At 42.4% G+C, this 22,598-nt stretch overlaps 1 protein-coding gene across 3 annotated transcripts in view; it reads left to right on the top strand.

The window, feature by feature from the left end:
* Positions 1 to 22,598, top strand: part of ctnnd2a (catenin (cadherin-associated protein), delta 2a) — a 244,323-nt gene that overhangs the window by 208,709 nt on the left and 13,016 nt on the right. For all 3 annotated transcript variants that reach the window (XM_047568787.1, XM_047568785.1, XM_047568786.1), the window contains 3 exons: positions 1,557 to 1,707; positions 13,628 to 13,880; positions 16,151 to 16,235. In XM_047568787.1, the coding sequence (XP_047424743.1) occupies positions 1,557 to 1,707; positions 13,628 to 13,880; positions 16,151 to 16,235 (489 nt within the window). The remainder of the gene's footprint in view (positions 1 to 1,556; positions 1,708 to 13,627; positions 13,881 to 16,150; positions 16,236 to 22,598) is intronic.

The following is a 22,598-nucleotide window of genomic DNA, read 5'->3' as shown; positions in this document are numbered from 1 at the left end:
GACATCGCCCTTGACATGTAGGACAAACTATCTTGTGGAGCTCCTTGGAAACAACTTTGAACGTCCTCGAGAAACTCTAAAACTCCAGCTGCCCTTGTTTCAGCTTTTTTTGGACGTACTATGGCCAAGATGACTGAGAACTTTCACAGACTTATAGGACAAACTCCTTAAGTCTGTACATGAATGTGTACCAGCAAGGCTGTTATTATGTGTGCCTGTGGACCAGACATGTCCACATCCAGCAAGTTAAAAGTATCAATTGGTATGAAATTTTCTTCCCCTACATCCTTAATAAATTCAGTCCATTTCCAAAAGTGGATTTAGTCCAGAACACGGTGCTGGTTTATCTTCTCTTATGCGATAAGGAGATTAAAGTGGCCTTGCCAAATGATAAATGTATTTTCAAAAGTCAAATGTGGAAAAAAAGGAGTTAAGTATGAACAAGGACAATAAGGTGGATGGTGCGTGTTTCTGGGGCTTATTTAGTTCCAGTAAAGCCCACAGAACAACACCCAACTCAAGATACAATCAGCTGAAATAGCCGCCCATTCGCTCGCCGCCGCATCCTGCTGACTTTGAAAATATTTTGAGCTGAACTCCATGTTTTTATGTGTTCTGTAGGACATAATGTTGCTCATTGGCAATGCAATTATTGCAGTAATGTAAAGGTTCCAATCTTAAACACTCTGGGGAGTTTGATCTGACTGATGGAAGCACCTATATGGCAGTAATGGATGAGTCATGTGTTCATATTGGAGAGCACTAGTGGGAGCGGTTCTAGCCTTAAGGGAAGTTTTAAAGGGGTTAAAAATGGAAAGAATGACTGCATAACCTTCACAGCAAGTCGTTGAACTGCGGTCTCACATCCACTTCAGCTTAATGTCTCGAGAGGTAGACCATTCAGTTCTCCCTGTTCTGGCTTGATAACACTGTTAAGTGTGTGTTGCGTTATAGTTTGTTAACCGTGTTGCGTCTGTAAGTTTGAAATCAGATGGAAGAATAGCTGCATGCCACCTGATTTACAAATCAGGTAGGAAGTACCTGTATTCTGAGCCCAGAATTAAAACAGTTTCAGACGCCCAGAAAGGATCATTAATTGATTTGACAGAAGCCTCCAGGTTCACACTTCACCTTCACCCACCCTTTTTTTTTTTGTTGCTGTTTAGCACCTCTCCAGTCTTTTGTGATATCTTACCCATAAGACCATATCATTTGAGCAGCTCAGGGTCGAGTGGCCCATTTTAGTGGACCTTGATGGTTATTGAGGGAGGACAGAGTGGTCTCCAAGCTCCAAAAACTCGTCTCTTTGGCTCATATAATACTCCCTCTCCCAGTATATCACTTGTGAGCCTCAGCCCGCTCTCAGATTGCCCCTGAGTATAACATCTTCCGTTCGACCTCAACCACTGAGCTCTGTTTGCTTCTTTTACCTTTTTCCCTACCGCAGCCGCTTCATTCAGAGAAAACATACAGTATGTAGTGTAAATAACTAGTTGAACTATCATATGCGTGCTGTTTAACTGTCTTCCTTTTCTTTCGCACTTTCTCCCCGTCAGTGGTCAGTGTACATTCGGGCCGCTGTCCGCAAAGAGAAGGGACTTCCAATCCTGGTGGAGCTGCTGAGGATAGACAACGACAAAGTGGTGTGCGCTGTCGCCACTGCTCTCAGAAATATGGCCCTCGACATCAGGAACAAGGAGCTCATCGGTGAGTGCATTTGACATAAAATCTCCTCGTGTCTTAGCCGAAGTCATATGAATTTATGACACCTGCACTGTAATACTCAATTGCAGTCTCTGTTGTAATCACCTCTGTTCCGCCTGCTTTGGGCTGTGTTTGCAAGGTGGTGAACCTCTGGTCTTCAGTGTGATTTTGGCCCAAATAATTGTATTGATTGAGGCGGTTAATTTGCAATCACAGGGTCGAGTCTATATAACGAGCTGAAAGCTTCTGTGGATCTCCGGCAAACATTCATTGATCACCCACAGCATTAAAACCACTGACAGGAGCAGTAAATAACACTGACCATCTTGTGACAATTTAATGACACTCCTTGAGGGCAGCAGCCATCTCCAGGAGGATGCAGGTTAACACAGGCGCGCACACAAAAAGGGTTTAGGGACAACTCCCGACAAAGAAAAACAGCACAAGGCGTTGGCCTGAACCAACTAAAATGAAACGTATCCATCCCATCCACTCCACCCATCCGCTAACATGGAGCAGGTTGAGCATATGACCTATACTTCAGTCAGCAGGGGACTTGCGCTGACTTTGCGACTTTAGGTGTTCGAGCATCCATCTTTATCCTGCCTATGATCGGACCTATAGACCCACACAAACAACATTCTGCGGCCAGACACCGCTGGAGTCAGAACGGCTGTAGAGGCACAAGGGACACCCACACAGTATTAGGAAGGTGGTCATAATGTTATGCTTGATCAGTGTGTATCTGATGGTGTCTTTTCAGTCAGTGTCAGAAGAGACGAACAAAGTTGGCGAGAGAGTTACTGTAGCAAAAGGGACTAGCAGATCAAATGCTTGCATTGGGCTTTGAAAAGTAATGAGTGAGCCTCAGTCAGTCTGGTAGCACCAACACATCTGGGGACTAGGGGCTGCTGGTTAACCTGACATATTAAGACTCTTATGTATCACCTGTCCTCATGTGGCATTAGGATCAGGGATATTTTTTGTCCCTGTTGATGTATTGACATAAACAAACCTCACACGTGTACATGTGCCCGGGCTGTACGTGTGTGCATGTGCATATGTGTGGCATCAATTCCCTCTATCACTAGCATCTCTGATAATCCTGGCATCCCAGTGGGCCCGGTGGTTTCTATAGCAACCCCGCTACCCTCGATCTCAGGGAAGGGGCTTCTGTAGCCTCTCTTTTTATTTTTTTTGCAGAATGTTGTAAGAACAACAAGGAATGCCGCTGGCAAAGCTCAACACACCCCCTGCTGTGATGGTCTGGCTAGAGATTACAGAATAATTCAGGCGTCCAAGCCTTCACACAGAGGCGCATGAATTCGAATGACTTCATTTTTAAGTGTTTTTATTGTAGTTGTTTTTTTAAAATAGAAAAAAGAAAGTTCGTCCTTGCAAGAAACTTTTTTTTGTCAAAAGGAGCTTGAAAGAAGCTATTACTGGCTTGCCTTCCAAATCTACAATGTGCAGCAAGAAAATTAACTATTGATTAAATATGGAAGTAAGCGATCAGCTGACCATTTTTTATAACTGTCATACAGAAGTTGTTCTTTCATTTAAGCTAGTAAACCAAACATTTGAATAAACGTAGTGAAGTTTAATATATATATATATATATTCCAGCTAAACTTTGAGACGTATAGTGAGAACAATGTCTGCTTTTCTTTGCAAATAATTAAAGTGCTCTCTGTTCATCAATAGGTCCATTTTAACTATTAGACTTTTATGGCTGTTAGCTTCTTGAGCAGAGAGACAGAGTCACATTGAGAATGACCAACATTGTGATGAATTTGCACTTCACAGAGGCAAATCCAAACAAAGGCTGACTGACTAATATAATTATTTGCAAACTCCCAGGGAAAAGAATTTATTATTACACTAATTTATTTGGCATTTTCATTTTAACATACGCTTGTCACATTCACTAGCATAAAAACATGCTAAGCCTGAGACTAAGTCTAAGTAACATGTTATTTTGCTAGTCTAAATGACATAACACAGATTAAGTACTGTGTATGAGATGCTCTCCCAGTGTTATTCCTGAGCATTAACAGGAAAAATACTGACTGATGGAGACACATTAAAGTATACACATTTTATTAACAAATGATGAAAGTATTTTCTTATCTAAGCTAAGCTTAGCTAAGGTAGGTCACTTGGCTGCAGCCACGTTAGCGCAGGTAGACAGCATCAGTCAGAAACCAGGATTAGATATACATCATGCATGAATTTCATGTTTTCTTTCTTGCTGGCTTTGAGAAACCGGGACAAGGTCATATACAGGTTTCTGAAATCGACAGACAACTCCATGCTTGATTGGCATTGAATTGTTCTTTCACTGTTAATCGTTATTGGCCTTTTACTAAAGTGTCTATACAAGTCACTCTGTTGATTTGCCTTTGAGTTTTTGGTCATATAATCCAACATTGCTATGCTCTGCAGACTGGCTAATGAGATGCAGTGCTATTTATTCTCAGTGAGTGTTTAGTATAACACAAGCCTTCTCTTGGTCTCATTTGTTCAATACTGGCATTTCTTGCGACATATGGTGTGTCTAATAAGACAATAATGTTGGTATGACTCTGTTTAGCTAGCTAACATTTAAAAAGCCACATAAAAGCTAATATTAGCAATTTTGTTGCCAAAAAGGAAGCGATTTGAGTATGAGTCAGTGGCATTCATGACACAGAAAGGCAGGAAGTGCATCTCAAATACCGGGAGAAAATTGGAGAGAGGAGGAGAAAAGTGAGCGGGATCACTCAGGGTTCGGTCTTTGCTCTTGGCAAGGTGTGAGTTGATACGTGTCGACAGAAAAGAGGCAAGGGCCAGGCACTTCCAAGGGACAAGTCCTATTTGGCCCTTGTTCGCAAGCTGTATTCACCGCAGTGACTCTAACCTCTAATTCGAGCACCTCTGTCTTTACACCGTGCACTTCTGCAAAACAACAGTTGAACCCAAAGCAATTTCACGGAGCAGCCTGTGTGTCTTTGTAAGATGAGCGCGCCATCTAATCATGATGTGATTTTGCATGACCAATCCGGTCAAATCACCTCTTTCTGAAAAGCGAAAAAAAACAACAAATCTTTGTCCCTTTAAAACTCGTGCAATGGCGTGTCATAAGCTGTTAGCGCCGGTGAGTTTGGCAGCACCACCGTGGGGGAATGGTGGTTTGCATGAGAGCTCAGCAGAGTGAGCGAAGAGGAGAATCATCTTTCGTACACAATAACCTCAGAGTCAGATCCTCTGGAAAGCAGTGTATGATTGGATAGCAGCGAGACAAGCAAGGGGGAAGGAGCGAGAGAGGCACAAGACTAGAGAAGGATAAAGGAGAAAAAGCAGAAAGAGGCCACGTCAGGCTATAAGGAGTCTAAGAAGATGAAATAGAAGCGGGCACGCTGACAGCTAAGTCCTAACCGCATATGTATGCTTATATTCCAATCCCTCTGTAATGTGATTTAGTGGCATATTGATGTCGCTGAGAATCATTCTTCTCATCTGTAGTTTTTTGTGTGTGTGTGTGTGTGTCTCTCTCTTCTGATTTCTCCCCCTTCATAGTTTTGATTTGCATAATGCACTGTACGCCTGTGTAGCAATAAATGAGTCCCATTCACCGCTACACTGTCTGTCAGCGCAATTCTTCCCTTTTTACTTACAGATGGTAATTTGACGCACATGAATTGGGAACAGCGCTTGAATGCCAAATGACACTGCACTGTTTTGTTTTGTCTTTCTAAATACAGCAGCCTTTTACACGCACATTACAACCGAATCTGAGCCAAGGTTAGTGTTCAATGAAGAAGGCCTTTAATTCAGAAATCCGTATTAATTTGCGACATTTAAATGAATTAATGTGTTGGGGTTTTTTTTTTGTTTTTTTTGCACAAAGTGACTTGCTGCAACTGCTAAATTTATTTGAGTGTCTGGAGTCTGTCGTAAGGGGTTAAGTCAGGTTAATTCCAAACATTCCTAATATGATGTTCTGTAATGAGGATTCAAATAAATGTGTTGCTTATAAGTGCAGCTGAACATCAAACCTTTTGATTAATGTTTTTCAAATATGTGTCACTGCTGAGTTATGCTAAAACCATGGAATTTTTAGAATCGCTCATAGTGTTATTAATGTACATGCAAGAAGAAGCTTTAAGCAGAGACAGTAGAAATCGGCCTTTAAACACCAGATTGGCCACCTTCCTGCATCTGGACTACAATAATTGACCTCCAACATCAAACAAGTGGCTCAAGACCACTTCTTTCATGTGCTTGTTGCAGTGCACACCCCAGTTTAATCAGGATGTCCTCTTATGTGCAAGCTGCTATTTCTCATCTTTTTTTTTTAGTTTGAATCACATCAAATAAAAACACCTTCAGAATGCTGATTACGCTTTTTTTTTTCTGATTGCTTGCTGGTCGCTGAACTTACCTTCTGATTGCGGTAACAAATTCAACACGTGTGACGTCTGAAATGATAAATAATGAGAGACTTTGTGAGAATCCAAGGAATAATATTAGAAACAATTATTATCCTCCACCACCTCTGTTCCTGTTTCTTTTTGTTCCTCCTCTGGCCCCACCCCGCCTCTCCCTGGCCTCCCCTCCTGCTCTCCTCCACTCACTTTGCCCGGTACGGCGTAGTGCCCACCTTCCAGTCTTCAGCATGAATATCACACCATGGATTTCTCCATCTAAATTAGCACCATTGTTATCCCTTCTCCCCACTTCCTCCTTCTCCTCCCCTCATTTATCCCTCTCCTCCCTCTCCATTTCCCTTCCGTGCCGTTTTCAGACGCGAAGCCTCGTAAAGCCTCCCCCTTCCCTCCCTCGCAGCCTCTCGCTCTTTGTGTCTCGCCTTGATGGCGTCAGTGCCGGGGAGTGTTACTGTGGAAACCAAAGCAGTGCGCCACGGGGATGTCACTAATTGCACGACTGCAAGTGTGTTTCTGTGTGTGTGCGTCAGAGTGCGTGTTCATTCGAGGTCAGCCACTGCAATATGCAAATGCGAAGGTGTAGAAAACCCGCCCGGTTTCAAGCCTTTGATCTTGTCATGTTGTCCTCACGCACAAACTCACGTTGTCATAGATTGAGCTAAGCAGGGGGAAAATAGTTACATTGCCAAAGTGCTTTATTTGTTGTTACACATGTTACTTTTACAACTAAATTACATGGTCGGATGGAACCACTGCAATCAAATGTTCCACCACTAACCTAGCGCTTAGAACCCATGTTTCTGGTGTGGGAGGAAACCAGAGCAGGAATCAAACCCCTCAGGATTCGAACCCAGGACCTTCTGGTTCCAGTGGCACAGTTGGCACCACTGCCACCAACTGTGCCACCGTGCTGCCGACGCCATTGTTCCATTGTTGTGCGCCTTCCAGCAAAGTCAAGAATATTTGGAACACCAGAGAATGTCCATTTTAAGCTTCTGTCACCCATGCCGGTTTTTACATATTTTGGCAGTGTTGCTGTCAACAGACTGCACAATGATAAGCATTAGCAAGTTTGCAAGCCTAGCAGCCTGAGAGACAGTGTCCACTGACTCACACGAAGTTGACACACGCGTCTCCATCCCTGATGCAGCAGTACTTTATGATATTTCTCTGTTGCCTTCGGGATGCATCTCTCATGTGTGTGTGTGTGTGTGTGTGTGTGTGTGTGCGAGGGTCTGGCATGTCTTTTATCAGCACACTTTGTTCTCTCTGGCATTCCTCTGCTCCACTGTGCCAGACTGGGAGCACGACAGATAGAGAAGTAGAAAGAGAGCGCAATAAAGAGAAATAGAGGGGGGGGTGGGAGAAAGTCCTGTTGTGTGATTATGAGAGTTTCTTACAGCTGTTCCTCTAGGATTTGGCTCATGTTCATAGATGCGTTCAGTTTTGCTCCATATTTTAAAATGACAATGTTGTTATTGAAGAAAATGGACCCCGCTAATCGGCATGGAGAAGCTGTGCGGCACAACTTTATCCAACTTTCACAATAAATGAATTCCCCGTTCTCTGCCACTGTCAGAGTGTGCATCAATATAATATGTGTGTGGCTCAATGCGTCTTCCCAGGCAGGCATCGCTTTCACATGTGAAAGACGTGTTTAACGAAGCCACAGGTAAAAAAAAAAAAAAAAAAAAAACATCCCCACCTTTCCTCCCCTCTTTCCCACTCTCTCCTTCATCTCATCTCATCACCTACAGACATCAAAGACAGAAAGAGGGGGAGGTATAGCTGGTGTGAAAAGCATCAAACACAGGAAGGCAGACTATTTAAGAACTGGGAAGCGACGGCATGCCTCTTTCCAATTTGCCTCCTTTTTTGACCTCTTTAAGCCTGCTGAGTTTCATGTCTGCACTCTGCTCCACGTCTTATTTATTAATTTGCAAACTGAAAAGCAATGCACATGATATTGCAGTGGCTAATCAGGCCATCGTTTTTTTGTTTGTTTGTTTGTTTTGTTATAATAAAGGGAATATACCTACTTTTAAAGTCAATAAAATGCCCTTTCCCTCCTCCCTCCTTCTTGCTGTATTGATATTTGAGAAAGTCTCTCTCTGTGTGTCCATGTAATCTTGACGTATGATCTTATATTCAGTTTGAGATCTCAGAGGATGTCGCCCGCATCACTTTTTTCAATAAAAAATATTCTTACTTTCAGTCTGGCGCCCCCTGTCAGTGGTGGGATGCACTGCTGATTTAAGTCTCCCACAGAAAGATTATTTTTGGCCCTGAATTAGCTACACAATGGTGCAACAATAAAAAGTTGCACCAACTGAATAGATTTGCCTATTCAGTTCAGGCTTCCTACACATTAAATCGAAAACATGAACACACTTATTTGAGAATTCCCGCTAGTTCAACGTAGGTATGTGTCTGTAATGTTGTCTAAAAGTGTTCCAGTTAGGCCTCTTTAGGCAGCTAATGTCTGTGGACATTATGGGAAGTAATCTTCCGTTGTATCATGGGCTTTCATTCAGCCCAGAGCATGTACAGATCAACCTGAAGAGCTTTACATACATAGAATAGCCAGAAGCTTTTGATGCAGCGCCCAGCAGCCCACTTCAGGGACCCCCAACCCAGTCACTGATAACTGTGTATTAACCATCTTTTATTCTCAGACAGTCGGACGCCACAACCAATCAAGCCGTTTCATCTTTCCCCCACATCTCCCTGAGACAATTACCTCCAATTTTGCTTCGATAACACTCTCCTTTCTCTGTCAGTAAACAATCAAATCACTCCATTGTTGAGAGTAATTGGATCTCTTTAAATCAAATCAGCCATTATGGCCCTGATGAAGCCCGCCCTGCTCGGCGGGAGTTAGCGACACATGAGGGAATGAAGCGCAGGAATACATTACCGGCTCTGCCTCCCAGGTGAAGATGGGGGGGGGGGGTTGTGTAATACAGGTTTATTAGACTGTGCAGTGATCAGCACAGGGCTTGTTTCTCTCCTCGAGGACATGTTCCAGGTGTAGCTCACATTCCGGCGACAGAGAAAGTGGATGTAAGTGGAAAGGGGAGATTGCGCTCCAGCATGTGGAGGCGCCGCCTGTGTCGCCACACAACTTTAAAGCAGAATGAGCCGCAGCCCACTCATAAAAAGAAAAAAAAATCCATCCATTTTAATTTGCTCCTCTGCTCTTTTATTCCTTTCCTTCATGTGTGATCCCTTATGATCTCTGTGACGTTACGGGTATAATTGCTTCTGGCTTTGACACTTAGCTTGGCTCCTGTTTGCATGTAGAACAATATAGCAAGTGATGATAATACTTATTCCAAAACAGTCAGATTAGTCAGATGTCAACTACGACGTCTGAGAGTTTATATTTAGACGTAATTAAATCACAGCATTCTAGTTTTCTCTTCAGCGAGGTAATGAGCACACCAAAAGATTAACCTATAACATGTGTCAAATTTTATACTGACAAGTGAAGCACCTCCCGCTCATTTATATTCATCTGTAATTCAGCTTCTTGCAGGATATGGACATCATATTGGCTAGATGTAGGCTGAAGTGGCATCTGACCACGGCTTTGCTTTGGATTTGCTGCATCTGGGTTATTTATTACAATGCAGAGTATGAATATTTGCCTATAATGAATACTGTGAAAAAACTAAAGAGTAAACATAAGAAAAAATCAAACCATTACACATCAAAACCAATAACTTCACAACAACTAACACAAAGAAACAGAAAGCCAAATAATGAGCAATGCACAACTCTTTCTTCCATACCATCCCCTCCTTTATGCACTTTCCCCCACATGCCTTGAATGTGGTTGTGCTGCAGAGGCTGTGAGGGGGTCATGCATGGACTCACCTTTGTGCACACACAGACATTTATGCAAAGATATTTTAGAGGTATGCTGGAGGCAGTTTATCAGAAAATATTCAGACAGATATGTGTCTTTTCTGTATAGCTACTCTCGTTGTGTTATTACCTGCGGTCAGCCGGTTGATAAATTACTCACCCACTTTATCAGCCAGTCATTCACTGACTACATTATCTGTCATTCAGTCAGTAAATTAGTCGGTCGGTAAATAAGTCATGCGGGCAATCAGTAAATTATTCAGTCATTCACTCAGAAATTAGCCCGATCATTAAATAAAGCAAGTCATCAGCCAATAAATCAGTCGGGAAATTAGTCAGCCTGATTCAAGTCACTCAGATAATGAGTCTTCCTCTTATGTGCAGCACACATTAACCTGTGTTCAGCCTGCTGGACTGTGATAACACTTGGCCAATTAACTGGCAACCGCCCCTGTTTAGGTGGAGTTTGTGTGCGTGTGCGTCTGTGATTGTGCATGCATGTACACCAATCAGGCATGACATTATGACCACCTTTCTAGTAGGTGTCCCTTGTGCATCCAAAACAGTTGTGGCATCAAGGAATGGACGTGGTCCTTCTGAGGGTGTCCTGTGGCAACATAATGTTGTTAGTGTTGGGTGTCCTTGGTCAGTGGATCTTGCACTGACATGGTGATTTTCAAGGGCCGGGTCCGCTTACCCGACTCTGGAGACGGTCTCATTCATATTTACCGAACATCACATGTACATGTGGAGTCACTTACCAGCTCGTGCTGGGTCACATCAAGAAGAGTTGATGAGTCCCGCCTAAGAAGGCTGTACTACTATTTCACTCTATCATGATGTGCTCTATCTTTGACTTGGCCCTTTTACACCTTTGCATTCATGGACTCTCACATCTCTCCTGTGATATACACAGAAACCTTCTGGACTCCCTTAATCTCAAGTTAGGTGACTTGTAAAGCACAGGATCCTTTACTCCTTTACTGCTTCCTTTCCTCTGTCCATCTCATCTGGCCTTTTGATCTCCCCCTCTATTCAATGAGATGTAACACTGTCCACACAAGGTCACTCCACTCAATAAAGATCAACAAACTAGCTCCCAGGGAGGGCTGGTGATGGGCCCAACACACGCACTGAAATAATAAAATATTCAGCTGCAAGAATATAACCGTTTTAGTCTTGTACAATCTTGATGCCCTGTGGTGTTTAACTATGCGGACAAATGCCGAAAAAAAAAAATATTGAGGTACACTTTTTTCCATTTGTTTTTGTGATATTTGTGAATTTAATGACAAAGCTAATGCGACTTTCCCTCTGCCTTTTCCTGTTTTCAGCACTTTCCAGATACTCTTCAATACACATAATATAAACGGATGATTTGAGTGAATATTACGGTGATGAAAAAAAAAAAGGAAATAAAGAATACAAGGAAGATGGGAAAGAGGGATGCTATTTTTCACTAAGACTTAATAGATTCAAAGTAGCGCCATGGGCTGCAGAAGATTGGGCCGCTGATGCAAAGTGGCAGTTATATAAGAATTTGGTCGTTTTTGTACAGTACTGTGGAAATGAGTTGTTTGGAGGTGGTGAAAAAACTCAAAGAAATCCAAGAGCATTTTATTGCAAATTCAGTACTTTGTCCTTTGTATTCTGCACTGCCAGGGAGGATGTTTTAACCACTTACAACAGCAATTCCTGTTTATCATTTGAGCCTGCATAAAATTGAGACATGAGTCACGGTGAGGAGCTCTTCTTTATTTTATAGGCCCAAAGTCCACGCTGATTCAATCTTTTTTTGTGTATGTGCGTGCACCGGAGCAATAGGCTCATCCTTGTCTTTCTATTGAGTCATAGACATTGTTAAAACTTAATCAGAGTTCAGCCATGCTTCATTATTCAATGCTCCCCTCCACATTCAGATTGCTTGTTCTTTATCTGGAGCATAACCTGTGGGTTTTGTATCAGGCACTCAGCGCGATTTAAGTGTAATTGACAGGTTTTATGACGGCCATAGCGTTTCTTCCCCTTTGACTACTGCTCATGTTTGATTCATCTCCATGCACAGCCTTAGTCAGCGCAGCATCACCTCTTTCCTCTCATGCGTTTAGTTCCTACACTGTGATCTGTTCCTGCCACCTATTTGCTCTGATCTTTCCATTATCTCCAATTTTTTCAGTCGTCTTCATATCTTGGTCTAATGGGAAACTCCTCAATGAGTTTCTGTGGAGATTACTTAGAAACCACCTTGGAAATAACTCTCACTTCTACCGTCTTAATAATATCTCTGCTAATGTGATGATTCCCTCCCCTGTGCTGTTACCTTGTCGTGGTGGAGAGAGGTTTGCGTGCCTACGTGACCCAAGAGCTATGCTGAGGGGGGGTTGCTATGACTCCTGGCAGATTCAACCGCACCAGATTGGTTTTATGTGTAAATGATACCAGTACAGGGCTATGCAAGGACTCGCTGGTTCATCTGGCTCGCTCTGTAATAACTCCACCCAAGCGCTAGACACCATTCTTTTTTGATCCTACTTCCCGCTTCCCTGCAATGGCAGTGGAAACGTGCACCAAAATGTTTGCCGAATTCTGCCGTCTGTATCTCTAAACCTCCTCACTTAACCTTACTGATAGTTATTAATCCAGAACAATCGATTCGAAAATCGTGGCGAAAATACACATTCCTGAACAATTGTTGTGTGTGCGTCTGTGTCAGGCTGCATCATGCTGCCATCAAGGATTGTCATTGCTATGCTGGTCTGGTCTAGGTTGGAGTGTGGGTTTAATGTTGTGGTTGATCTGTGTATATTATCAGTGTATATAATATTATATATAATAATTAAAGAACAATCATTTATCCAAATATATGGAAATGTTGGTATTTAAATGTCAAGTAACCATTGTATTCTATTTTAAGGACGCCATTAATTTGTGGTGTGTCAAACCTGTCATCCAGCATGTAACTGGACTGCCATACTGCGAGAATGAACTCAGATTACATGTAATCCAGACGGCTTCATCTTTTGAAATATATATACTCACTCTGCTCTCCTTCATTTCAAATATTAGTGCCTTTATCTTCTCCACACACTCACTGTGTTCATAAGCTTCCAATCTGACAGCTTCTCCTGTACCTCTTAATTACTCCCACTCTCTGTTGCTTCGATCTCTCCAACAACACAGTCATTGAATGTCACTTTTTAATTTTTCTCATATTTTCATACGCCAGCCTTTTCACCAAAATACCAGGAGTCACCTCTTTTATTGGATTCTCAGTATGTCTGAATTAGTGTGTGTGCGTCAGAGGATTTGCAGTCTCTCAAACTAAAGCTTCATGGAGTTTCTTCAAAGCGTTCACTCACTGTACGTGGTCTTTGAAAAATAGTAAAAGGGAAATCGTAGTTTTAGAACTTAAATACATTTTGGCTGTTAAGCGTGTTGTTGTGGTTCCTGTAAAAAAAAAGATCTACCTGCTCTGTACCATCTTTGCCCTTCGGTTGTCCGCTAAACTTCCACCAAAATCCAATAACCATCTTCCAGAGCTTGTTTCAAGACATGTCTAACAAGATTGTGTGCAGAGAAACGAATATAACCAATATGTTTCCTTCATTTTTCTCCACACACATCAGGTAAATACGCCATGAGGGATCTGATCCACCGGTTACCAGGAAGTAGCAGCAGCAGCAGCAACAACAATGCCACCAGCAGTGGGACCCCCGGGACCACAGGCCCTCCTAGCAAGGCCATGTCAGACGATACTGTAACTGCCATTTGCTGCGCGCTGCACGAAGTCATCACCAAGAACATGGAGAACGCAAAAGCTCTGCGCGATGCTGGCGGCATCGAGAAGCTCATCGGCATCGCCCGCAGCAAAGGAGACAAGTGAGTCAGCTGAAGTTGAGAACAAATGCCAGTTTGTGGATGTGGTAGTAAAATGTTTGAAGTGTTTAGGTTTGCTTTTAGTTGTTGCTACCATCACATAATCATCTAAGTCAAGTCAATGGGTTTCTGCAATTGAAAATGTTTTACTATATATAAACGAAATTGATTTCCTCTATCACTCAGTCTCAAGTTACCATGCTTTGTGTATCTGTATCATCAATACTCCACTGGATAATTTGAAATTATATGTATCTGTACTTAGCTTAATGACACTCAAAGTGTTTTCCTATGGCTCTCATTCACACACACTCTCCCACCAAGAGCTGTATTGCATGATGGCCTGGCATCAGGAGTCAGTCTGGTTCCAGTGCCGTGCCCAAAGACACTTACAGTTAGGGCCCTGCAATCACTGGATAACCAACTCCACTACAGCATGGCATACCTGTGTGGTAGGAGTCGAGACTCTTAAATATGTTATTTGGGATGTTTGATCAGTCATAAAGATTTGATTTGGATCCTCCTGGATCACGCTTTACAAAAATCCGGCCTGAAACCTCCAGAGAGGGCAAGGGTGGCAAGGAAAATCTCCCTTTTAACAGGAAGTAGCCTCGAGCAAAACTCAGCCCATCTGCCTAAGGCCGGCCAGATAGAGACAGAAAAGAGATAGAAGAGAACAGCAGGAGAAAACAAGATAAGCATACATCTGTCACAGATGTATATCCTGCTACTTGACATCTGTTGAAAAAGCAAATGCATGGGTCCTAAGTTGGGTAAACTTTATTATTGCATGTTTTCTATGAGAATGGACCCCTCCATTAGTACTACTTGTCTAAACTAGCAGAAGTAACAACAAAGGGGCCATTTGATTTAAAATCTTAACTGTCGAATTGTTTTCAGAAAAAGGTGGTGGAAAGGTATAATTCACTCAAAGGAACAGTAGCTTAAACGTAAAATTATACTGTAAAGGCAGGAACACAGATGTGGTAATGGGAGACCGAGCAGGGTGTCCTTCCAAGCTGCTATGGAAACCAGCAGGTCAGGGGTTGCCATGACACCGAAGTCTTATCAGACGGAGGTCAAATGTTGATTTATTGTTATGAAGAGACACTGAGTCTATTTGGGGAATTATGCTCAAGGGCACCATTACAGAGAGAGAGAGATGAGGTGCTGGAAGAAACCTCCACGAATGCGAGTATCACAGGGAGTGTAGTTATCAGCTAATAGCCCTCACGTCTTCATTTTCCTGGGATAGGTACACTAAAGATAAATGCTCATTACCCACAGCAGCATGCTCCATTCACACAATTACACACTTCTTGATTGCGGAAATCGCCGTTATAGCACAATGATATAGCAGTTAGCCACTGTTGATCAGCTGATTAAATTATAACTTATAGTTTGGAATCAAAATCACATACCGTTCTTACAAACTGCAACGTGATTTGACAATCCCAGAGTTGTTGCTTCATTTCTAAAGATCTTACGCCCGGACTGGAATTTATTTCTTTACTCAAAGGCAGAGTTTTTTGTCCTTGGAAAAAAAAAAAAAAAAGAAGCACAGGTGTAATTAATAATATGTGTTTCTTAGTAAGCTACGTAGGGGAAAAAAATCATGCACAATGGAAAGACTACGCTGAGTAGGGTGCAGCAATTTGTTATGACATGCTGTGAAAAAGGTCTGCAATCATAATCTGGCACGGATAAAAACCATTTGATGATGCTGTTTGAGGTGTTTTTTGCACTATACTTAGCTCACCACTGAAATATTCTTTTAAGGTAACAGCTCAGATTGTAGTGTGTGGCGGGCCTCTTTGGTTTATTTTGCATGTCGTTTTTTACATGTTTGAATCTTGTGGACTCTTTCTGTTCTTTTTACTGGAAAACGGTTTCACTCAGACTTAAGGCTTTTCACAAGGATTTCTGTTGTAGCCAAATCGAAATGAGCGTCCCTCTGAAGCTGTTAGAAAGGCAGCGCTTGTGAACTGACTCCTACTAGAGTCATTTTTCAACTGAGCAGCAGAGATGGGACCATTAGCATGGCAGAGTGGATCGTTTTAAACTCATCCCAAAACGTTCCCCTTTTCACACAAGAAAATCATTCTCCGCTGAAATGAGCAATGGCTGTCTTACTCTTAAAGCAATCCAAAGTCTCACTGGCCTGCGCGCGTCTCATGCAGCTGGTCGAGACAGGCCAGAATAACATAGCAACATTATCCAAATGAATGGCGTCCAGGAGAAATGACCCTCACTCTTTCTCTGTCTCTTTCCAGACACTCGGCTAAGGTGGTAAAGGCAGCCTCCCAAGTCCTGAGCAGTATGTGGCAGTACAGAGACCTGCGCTCCCTCTACAAGAAGGTATGTGCAGTTCAATCTGTGCACTGGTTCTTTTGTATATTTCTGGTAATTTTGCAGCATTTGTGTTCTGTCCACTGATCACATTTACTCTATTGTGTTTATTTGGTGCATGAGATTATATTTTTTTGCACGCCAGTTGCTGTTTAATAGTTTTCCTTAAGTGGACTTTTAACTTAGCACCTTGCTACACACACAGTATCTCCACAGATGTCAAAATACTTAACAGTGGCCACATTTACATGGACACCAATAATATACACCAATCAGGCATAACATTGAGACCACTGACAGGAGAAGTAAATAACGTTGACCGTCTTGTGACATTACAATGGTCTGCTGGGAAATGTTTGGACCTGGCATTTGTGTAAATGTGCTACTCACCCAGACCAGATCAGGCATCCCCACCCCATAGCAATGACACTCCTTGATGGGCGCAGGATGTAGACAAAATGGTTTAGGAATTAAAAAAAAACATGAAAAACAGCACAAGGTGTAGGATGCCCTGGAACAGAGTTATCCACAAAGGCCCCTCCTCTCAACCAACAGGACCCAAGCATTTTAGACTTGGACTTACATAGACTTTAATGATCCACGAGAGAAATTACTTGGTCACAGTAGCTTCATTGCACATAAAAACTCTTAAAAATAAAATGAAAAATAATTATTATCTAGTAAAATGAAATAAACAGTGTAATAAAAAAAATACAGAATTAGCATTATGAACAAATGTTCAAAAGTAGTTGGCAAAACTATGTCCAAGGTGATGCGGTTGTTTGGCCAGTTGCATAGCAACAGTGGATTACATTGCATGGCGTTTCCCTGTCCTCTGAGGGAGAGATGTAAATGCCACCGGAGTGTGTTTGCCCGTAGAGTCCCGTAGCCGGGCACAGACGTACAGTGGTCTGTATTAACCAGGACTCCGAAGCACTTCTCATGGCGCACTCCCTCTGAGTCCCATCAAGCGCACACAGTCCATCCATCTTGCTGAAAAAGACCTCACATTCCCCATGAATACAGACGGCACAAAATCCACGGCTAAGGTGAACGGTTTTTCTGAACTGGAGAAGAGGAAAGTCGTCGACTAACAAGGTCATGAAACTCGCAAAGTTAAAGCGGCATCTAGAAACTAAGCACAAGGAGTACCAGGGTGAACCTAGTGGATTTTTTTTTCTCACACAGTTTGATGAGTCTACCAACATGAGGAATGAAGCAAATCTGCTGTGTTTTATGAGATACATTCATGCTGGTTGATTGTATGATGACTTTCTCTTTTGTCATTCCTTGACGAACAACACCACAAGAGAAGCAATTTTTCACTCACTCAGTGATTACATTGTGAAGAATAATGTGGATCGGGAGGATGTGCAATGACGATGCAAATGCAATGACTAGAAAACAGAAAAGTCCCATAGCGCGTGTTCGTGCAGTCGCACCATCTGCAGCAGCTACACACAGCTGGATCCACCGAGAACAACTGAATAAATGTGAAAAAAAAAAAAAAAGTGCCACAGTGCCTAAAACTGGTGCTGGATGAGTCTGTGAAAGTAGTCAACAAGATCAAAAGGTAAACCACTCAACACATTTTAAAGCTGTGTGTGGAAAAAATGGGAAGTGAACACACAAAACTCTTTTGTGTTTTTCACCCGTCTATTTGAACTGCACAATTTCCAGTGACTTGCAAAGTTGGCATATTTGTCTGATAGTTTCAGCACTCTCAATACTTTGAATACGGCATCACAAGGGAGGACTAACAGTATCCTCAATCTCCAGCATAAAATTAAAGACACGCGCCTCAAGATGGAATTGTGGTGTGGCCATCTCGATCGCAAAGAATTCGCTAGTTTTCCGACACCTGCTGATTTTCTCTACGCCGCCGGAGAGGATGTGGATGGGAGCACGGTTGCATCCTTCAAGCAACACCTGCAAGACCTACACTCACAGCTAGGAATACATTTCCCAGAATTAGATGCAAGCTTTGACTGGATCAGAAAACCAGCTTCCACCAGGACAGGTTGACAGCCTTGTGGACACTGCATCAGATGGGACACTGAAGACAACTTTCAGGGTGAAAGGTTTGACTGACTTTTGGCTCAATGTCCAGCCCGAGCATTATGAGCTGGCTGACTCCGTTGAGGCTGTTTCCACCCACCTACAACTGTGAAGATGGATTTTCCACAGTTGTTGACCTGAAAACAAAGTAGTGCAACAGAATCAGTGTGGACTACAATATGAGACTGAAACTGTTGATGTTTTGGGGGCCATTTAGAATTAGGTGGTCCATATGTGTTTGTGTTATGGGTTAAGTGATCCTTGGTCTGAAAATGTTTAATAAGCACTGTGCTAAACAGATTAGCAACAATTACTACACGCCCTGCCTACCCGATTAAAAAATCGTTATGTACGGGTTATAACAGGCCTTTCTTTTCTGTTTGAGCTGATGAATGTGCATATAAATTATTCAGTGTGTATGTTACAAATACGTAATGATGAATTGACTGGCGCTGCTACTCTGGTGCTGCATAATGTAGTGTTGTGTCCTGTCAAAAGTACGCTAATGCGTGCTCCGGTGTGTATTTTTTTATGGCGCGTGCTTTTTTTTATGGTGTGTATCGCATGTTACAGATGTGCCTGTGAGTGCTTTCTCCTTGAGGTCAGTCATAACCACATCTAAACAAAAGAATAATGGGGTTCTGCTGGGCACCATCTCAACCGAGCAACAGTGTTTACAGAGGCAGGGGGATCAATAACTCTGTGTTAGTCTCTACTCTATTGTTTTTTTCTTTCATTACACACACATACAGAAGCATGCACACTCATTCACTTACAGGCAGCATCAATGCTAACAGTTATTTGGCCCATCATCAGGACTGAATGGCGTTATTGCTGCTGGCCAATAGGAAACCGTATAGCTCATTAATATGTTGGTTAATGCAGAGCTCTTAAAGGACAGCACAAACAAACAGTGGAAAGAGCAGGAAGGTCCAAAGAAATGATAGTTGCGTGTGTGCTGCTCAAGAACGTACACACTGTTTGTTTGTGCCAAACGCACAAACTCATTTTAAAAACCCACATTCTCCAGCTTTTGTTGTTTCTTTTCAAAGGTTGGATTCCTGCAGACTCTTGCAGCTTGATTAAAAGTAATAACAGATGTTTTGTTCCTTTCACTCTTCAGCAGCGAGTGTTGTCGAGTGAATATCTGCCACCAAGGTTAGTTGCCATTCAGTTACCAAAAAACTTCAGAGACTCAATCCGTTTCGGAGCAACTTTTAGACATTTAAGTCACACATTCCAAGAAAGTGTCCTCGGTTATAAATGTTTTCATTCCTCAGGAATTGAAGTTAAGAGAGTGAAGCTGATTATTTCTGTGCACGTTTGAATACACAACTGTATTTTCCTTGTTTGGGCACATTAAGAAGAACAAATGTATATTCTAAACATCGGGTACCAATGACCTCAACTCAAATATTGTAAAATTGGGCAGTTTTAACTCTGTAGCAGGTGTCTAGTGAGATAGAAATCGAGTCAATTAAGCCAATTAAGGAAGATTAAAGTGGAGGTTTGACAACACAAAAGCAAGCCAAGGTGGACATTTAGACGAATTTCCTTTTTTTTTTTGGACATTTATTGACAAAGACGAAAAAGAATCTGACCTTCTCTGGCATGAATCTGGCACCTCTGTGTTGAGGCGTACCTGCTCTCTCTGTTCTCCCTGGTTTAAGCACTTCTTTCTGCACAGAGACCATGGCTTACCAGGCAGACATCTAAGAATTATTGGCAATGAAGGACGACTGTGACTCCACCTGTATCTAGACCGTAAAGTACTTCAGCGCACCACAAAGACTACAGCCACCTGACACATGCTGAATGTTCTGTGTCTGTGTGAAAGACAATAGCCCATCTAGTTGCAGCAGATGGCAGCAGTCTCTATTCAGGATTTAAATGGGGAAACCACTAAGGGATACTATCATCAAGGAGGCTAGGCAGCTAGGATGAGCTGCAAACTATTGTACTGAGCTGGCCACCCGAATCATGGTGCTCAGTCGCCCCACGGTTTATTCATTTGAGGTGATAGTGTCGTGTTTTCCATTTTTGTTGGCCACTTGTGCCCTCGTGTGCCAAACTGAGGAGCCAGTAAGTGTGATCGCTCTCCTGTCATGGCCTTCATACAGTTCAAAAGACAGACAACAAACTCCAACTTCTAATTCAATGTTAGACCTTAGAATTTTCAAATGAATTACATTATATTCCATAGTGAAGTTTCCCTCTCCTCTTTTGTTTATGACTGAGCTGTTTACGCCAGAAATAAGCAGCACTGCCTTTTGAATTTCAAGTAGACTAACTCACTTTTCAAAGATGCTGTCAGACTACAAACACACCTGTGTGTCGACACACCTGTCGAAATGTAATTGAAGGCTTTGCATTAGAAACTACTGGAAACATCTCTTACCCGTTTCCTCCTGGCTCGTATGAAAGGGAAGGTATTCGACGCCGTGTCTAACCCACTGCCTTACTTGCATTTGACATGGGCTCACCGCACAAGTGAAAGACATCTGACTGTTGATTCTGTCACATGAGGACAGGCTGCCCCGTGGCGTCAACATGTCCTGACGACTGCGTTGCTCTCTTCTATTCGTCATCCTCTCATCCCCCTGTATTCCACAGATCGGTATCCTCATGCAGCCCATTAGAGCCTCGTCTGCTTCACACTTCTCTAATCATTGCCACTGGATAGCATGCAGGCGACTGGGTGGTGTAACACTCCAGTGATCAGACATGAAAGACACTGCCTTAACATGCAGCCAACCCTGACATAGGTTCTTTTATTTTATTTGAATTACTCATATATATTTTTTTCTGTGCTGGCATCATGCTCAGTCTAATATAATGAAGACAGGTGATCTCATAATCCCTGAACGATGAACATCTTATAATGCAATTAACATGTTGGACGCCTTTAATTAAATGAAGTACAGCCAGTTTCAGTTGTCTAACTTGCACATTCGAAGTAGTTTAGTTAGTTAAGCTGCCGCTGTATGCTATTTATAGCCCCTCTAAAACTGACTTGAAAAGGGTGATAGATGCCATACCTTACTGTGTGCTCCCTGAGTTGCATGGATAGCGACAAAGCAGCCTAATTTTGTAACTGTGGAAATTGTTGCATTGGAGGAGCCACACTTTGACTTTATCACCAGAGTCCAGAGCTCAAAATAAGGGACTTTGCTGCTAGTATCCCTGCATGACATATTAGGTCATGGATGTTAGGTGCAGCAAAAAATCCTGTTAGCCTCCAATCCAAACACGGATTAGCATACAATTTAGACGAGAGTGGAGCAGGGTGTCTCTGCAAAGTGTTTGTGAGCAAACGCAAAGTGAGGGGGGATGACGCAGTAGCAAAAGAGGAGAGAGAAGAAAATTAGATGACTTCATAGTTTTTCTTTTTTTTTTTGTAGTTCGAAAATAAGCTGTTTGTAGTTTTGGGGGAATTGTGCCGTCAGTAATGAGTCAGTGTGAGCTGTGTTGGCAAAGAGTTGTTCTTTGCTTTGAAGTCTTAAGGTAATAAGAGCATTTTGAAACACGCTTTCCAACGGTGCAGGGTTACGTGTGCGGGTACACGGGCGTGTTTGTTTCTTTGCAGGTGTGTGTTTTTTAAAAAAAAAATTAATAAAATTTTTTGGTTTTTGGAAGAAGAGTTAATCACTTCCTACAGCTGGGCCTTGGGAGCAAGCTAGGCTGAGGGGGAGAGGAGTGGAAAGAAAGAAGGAAAGAAAATGTGTCCTCCATAAAAGAGTGGCTCGATATGAAAATAAGATCTGAGATGACATGAAATATCTATGATGCAGCAGTCATTAATATACCAGAGCCATAATCTGTTTGTACCAACAGTAGCACTGGCACTGGCTTTAGGATAAATCATGTATAATAGTCTCCAGAGTGCAATAAAACTCCACTTTACCCGAGTTTATTTGGACTATTTGACAGGATGTGCCCTCATCCAGCGTGTATGTGTGGCTTTTTTGTTGCATGTAGCATTTCATCTACAGTTCCTTGGAGGAAAGCCACAGGTCATCTTTTATGTAAACAGCAAATGTGCAGCACCGCACAACGGGGGATTTCTGCAGAAAACCAGGGACTGAAACATGGTCACTTTGTAAAACTTAATAGGACAAGAAGGACCTAACTCTCTGACTCTCTTACACAAACATATCCCCAATCTCTTTCTCTCTTACGCACACACACACACTAAATTCATATTCACTCAGTTACACTTTGTCATGTCCCTGTTCAGTGCATAACTTCTGTTGGGCTGCTGTGCCTCATTTCTTGATAAATGATCTGCCTCGGGCACTAAATCAGACACATGCT

This window comes from Mugil cephalus, chromosome 18, assembly GCF_022458985.1.
Source record: "Mugil cephalus isolate CIBA_MC_2020 chromosome 18, CIBA_Mcephalus_1.1, whole genome shotgun sequence".
NCBI lineage: Eukaryota > Metazoa > Chordata > Actinopteri > Mugiliformes > Mugilidae > Mugil > Mugil cephalus.
This window is presented reverse-complemented; position numbering and strand designations above follow the sequence as displayed.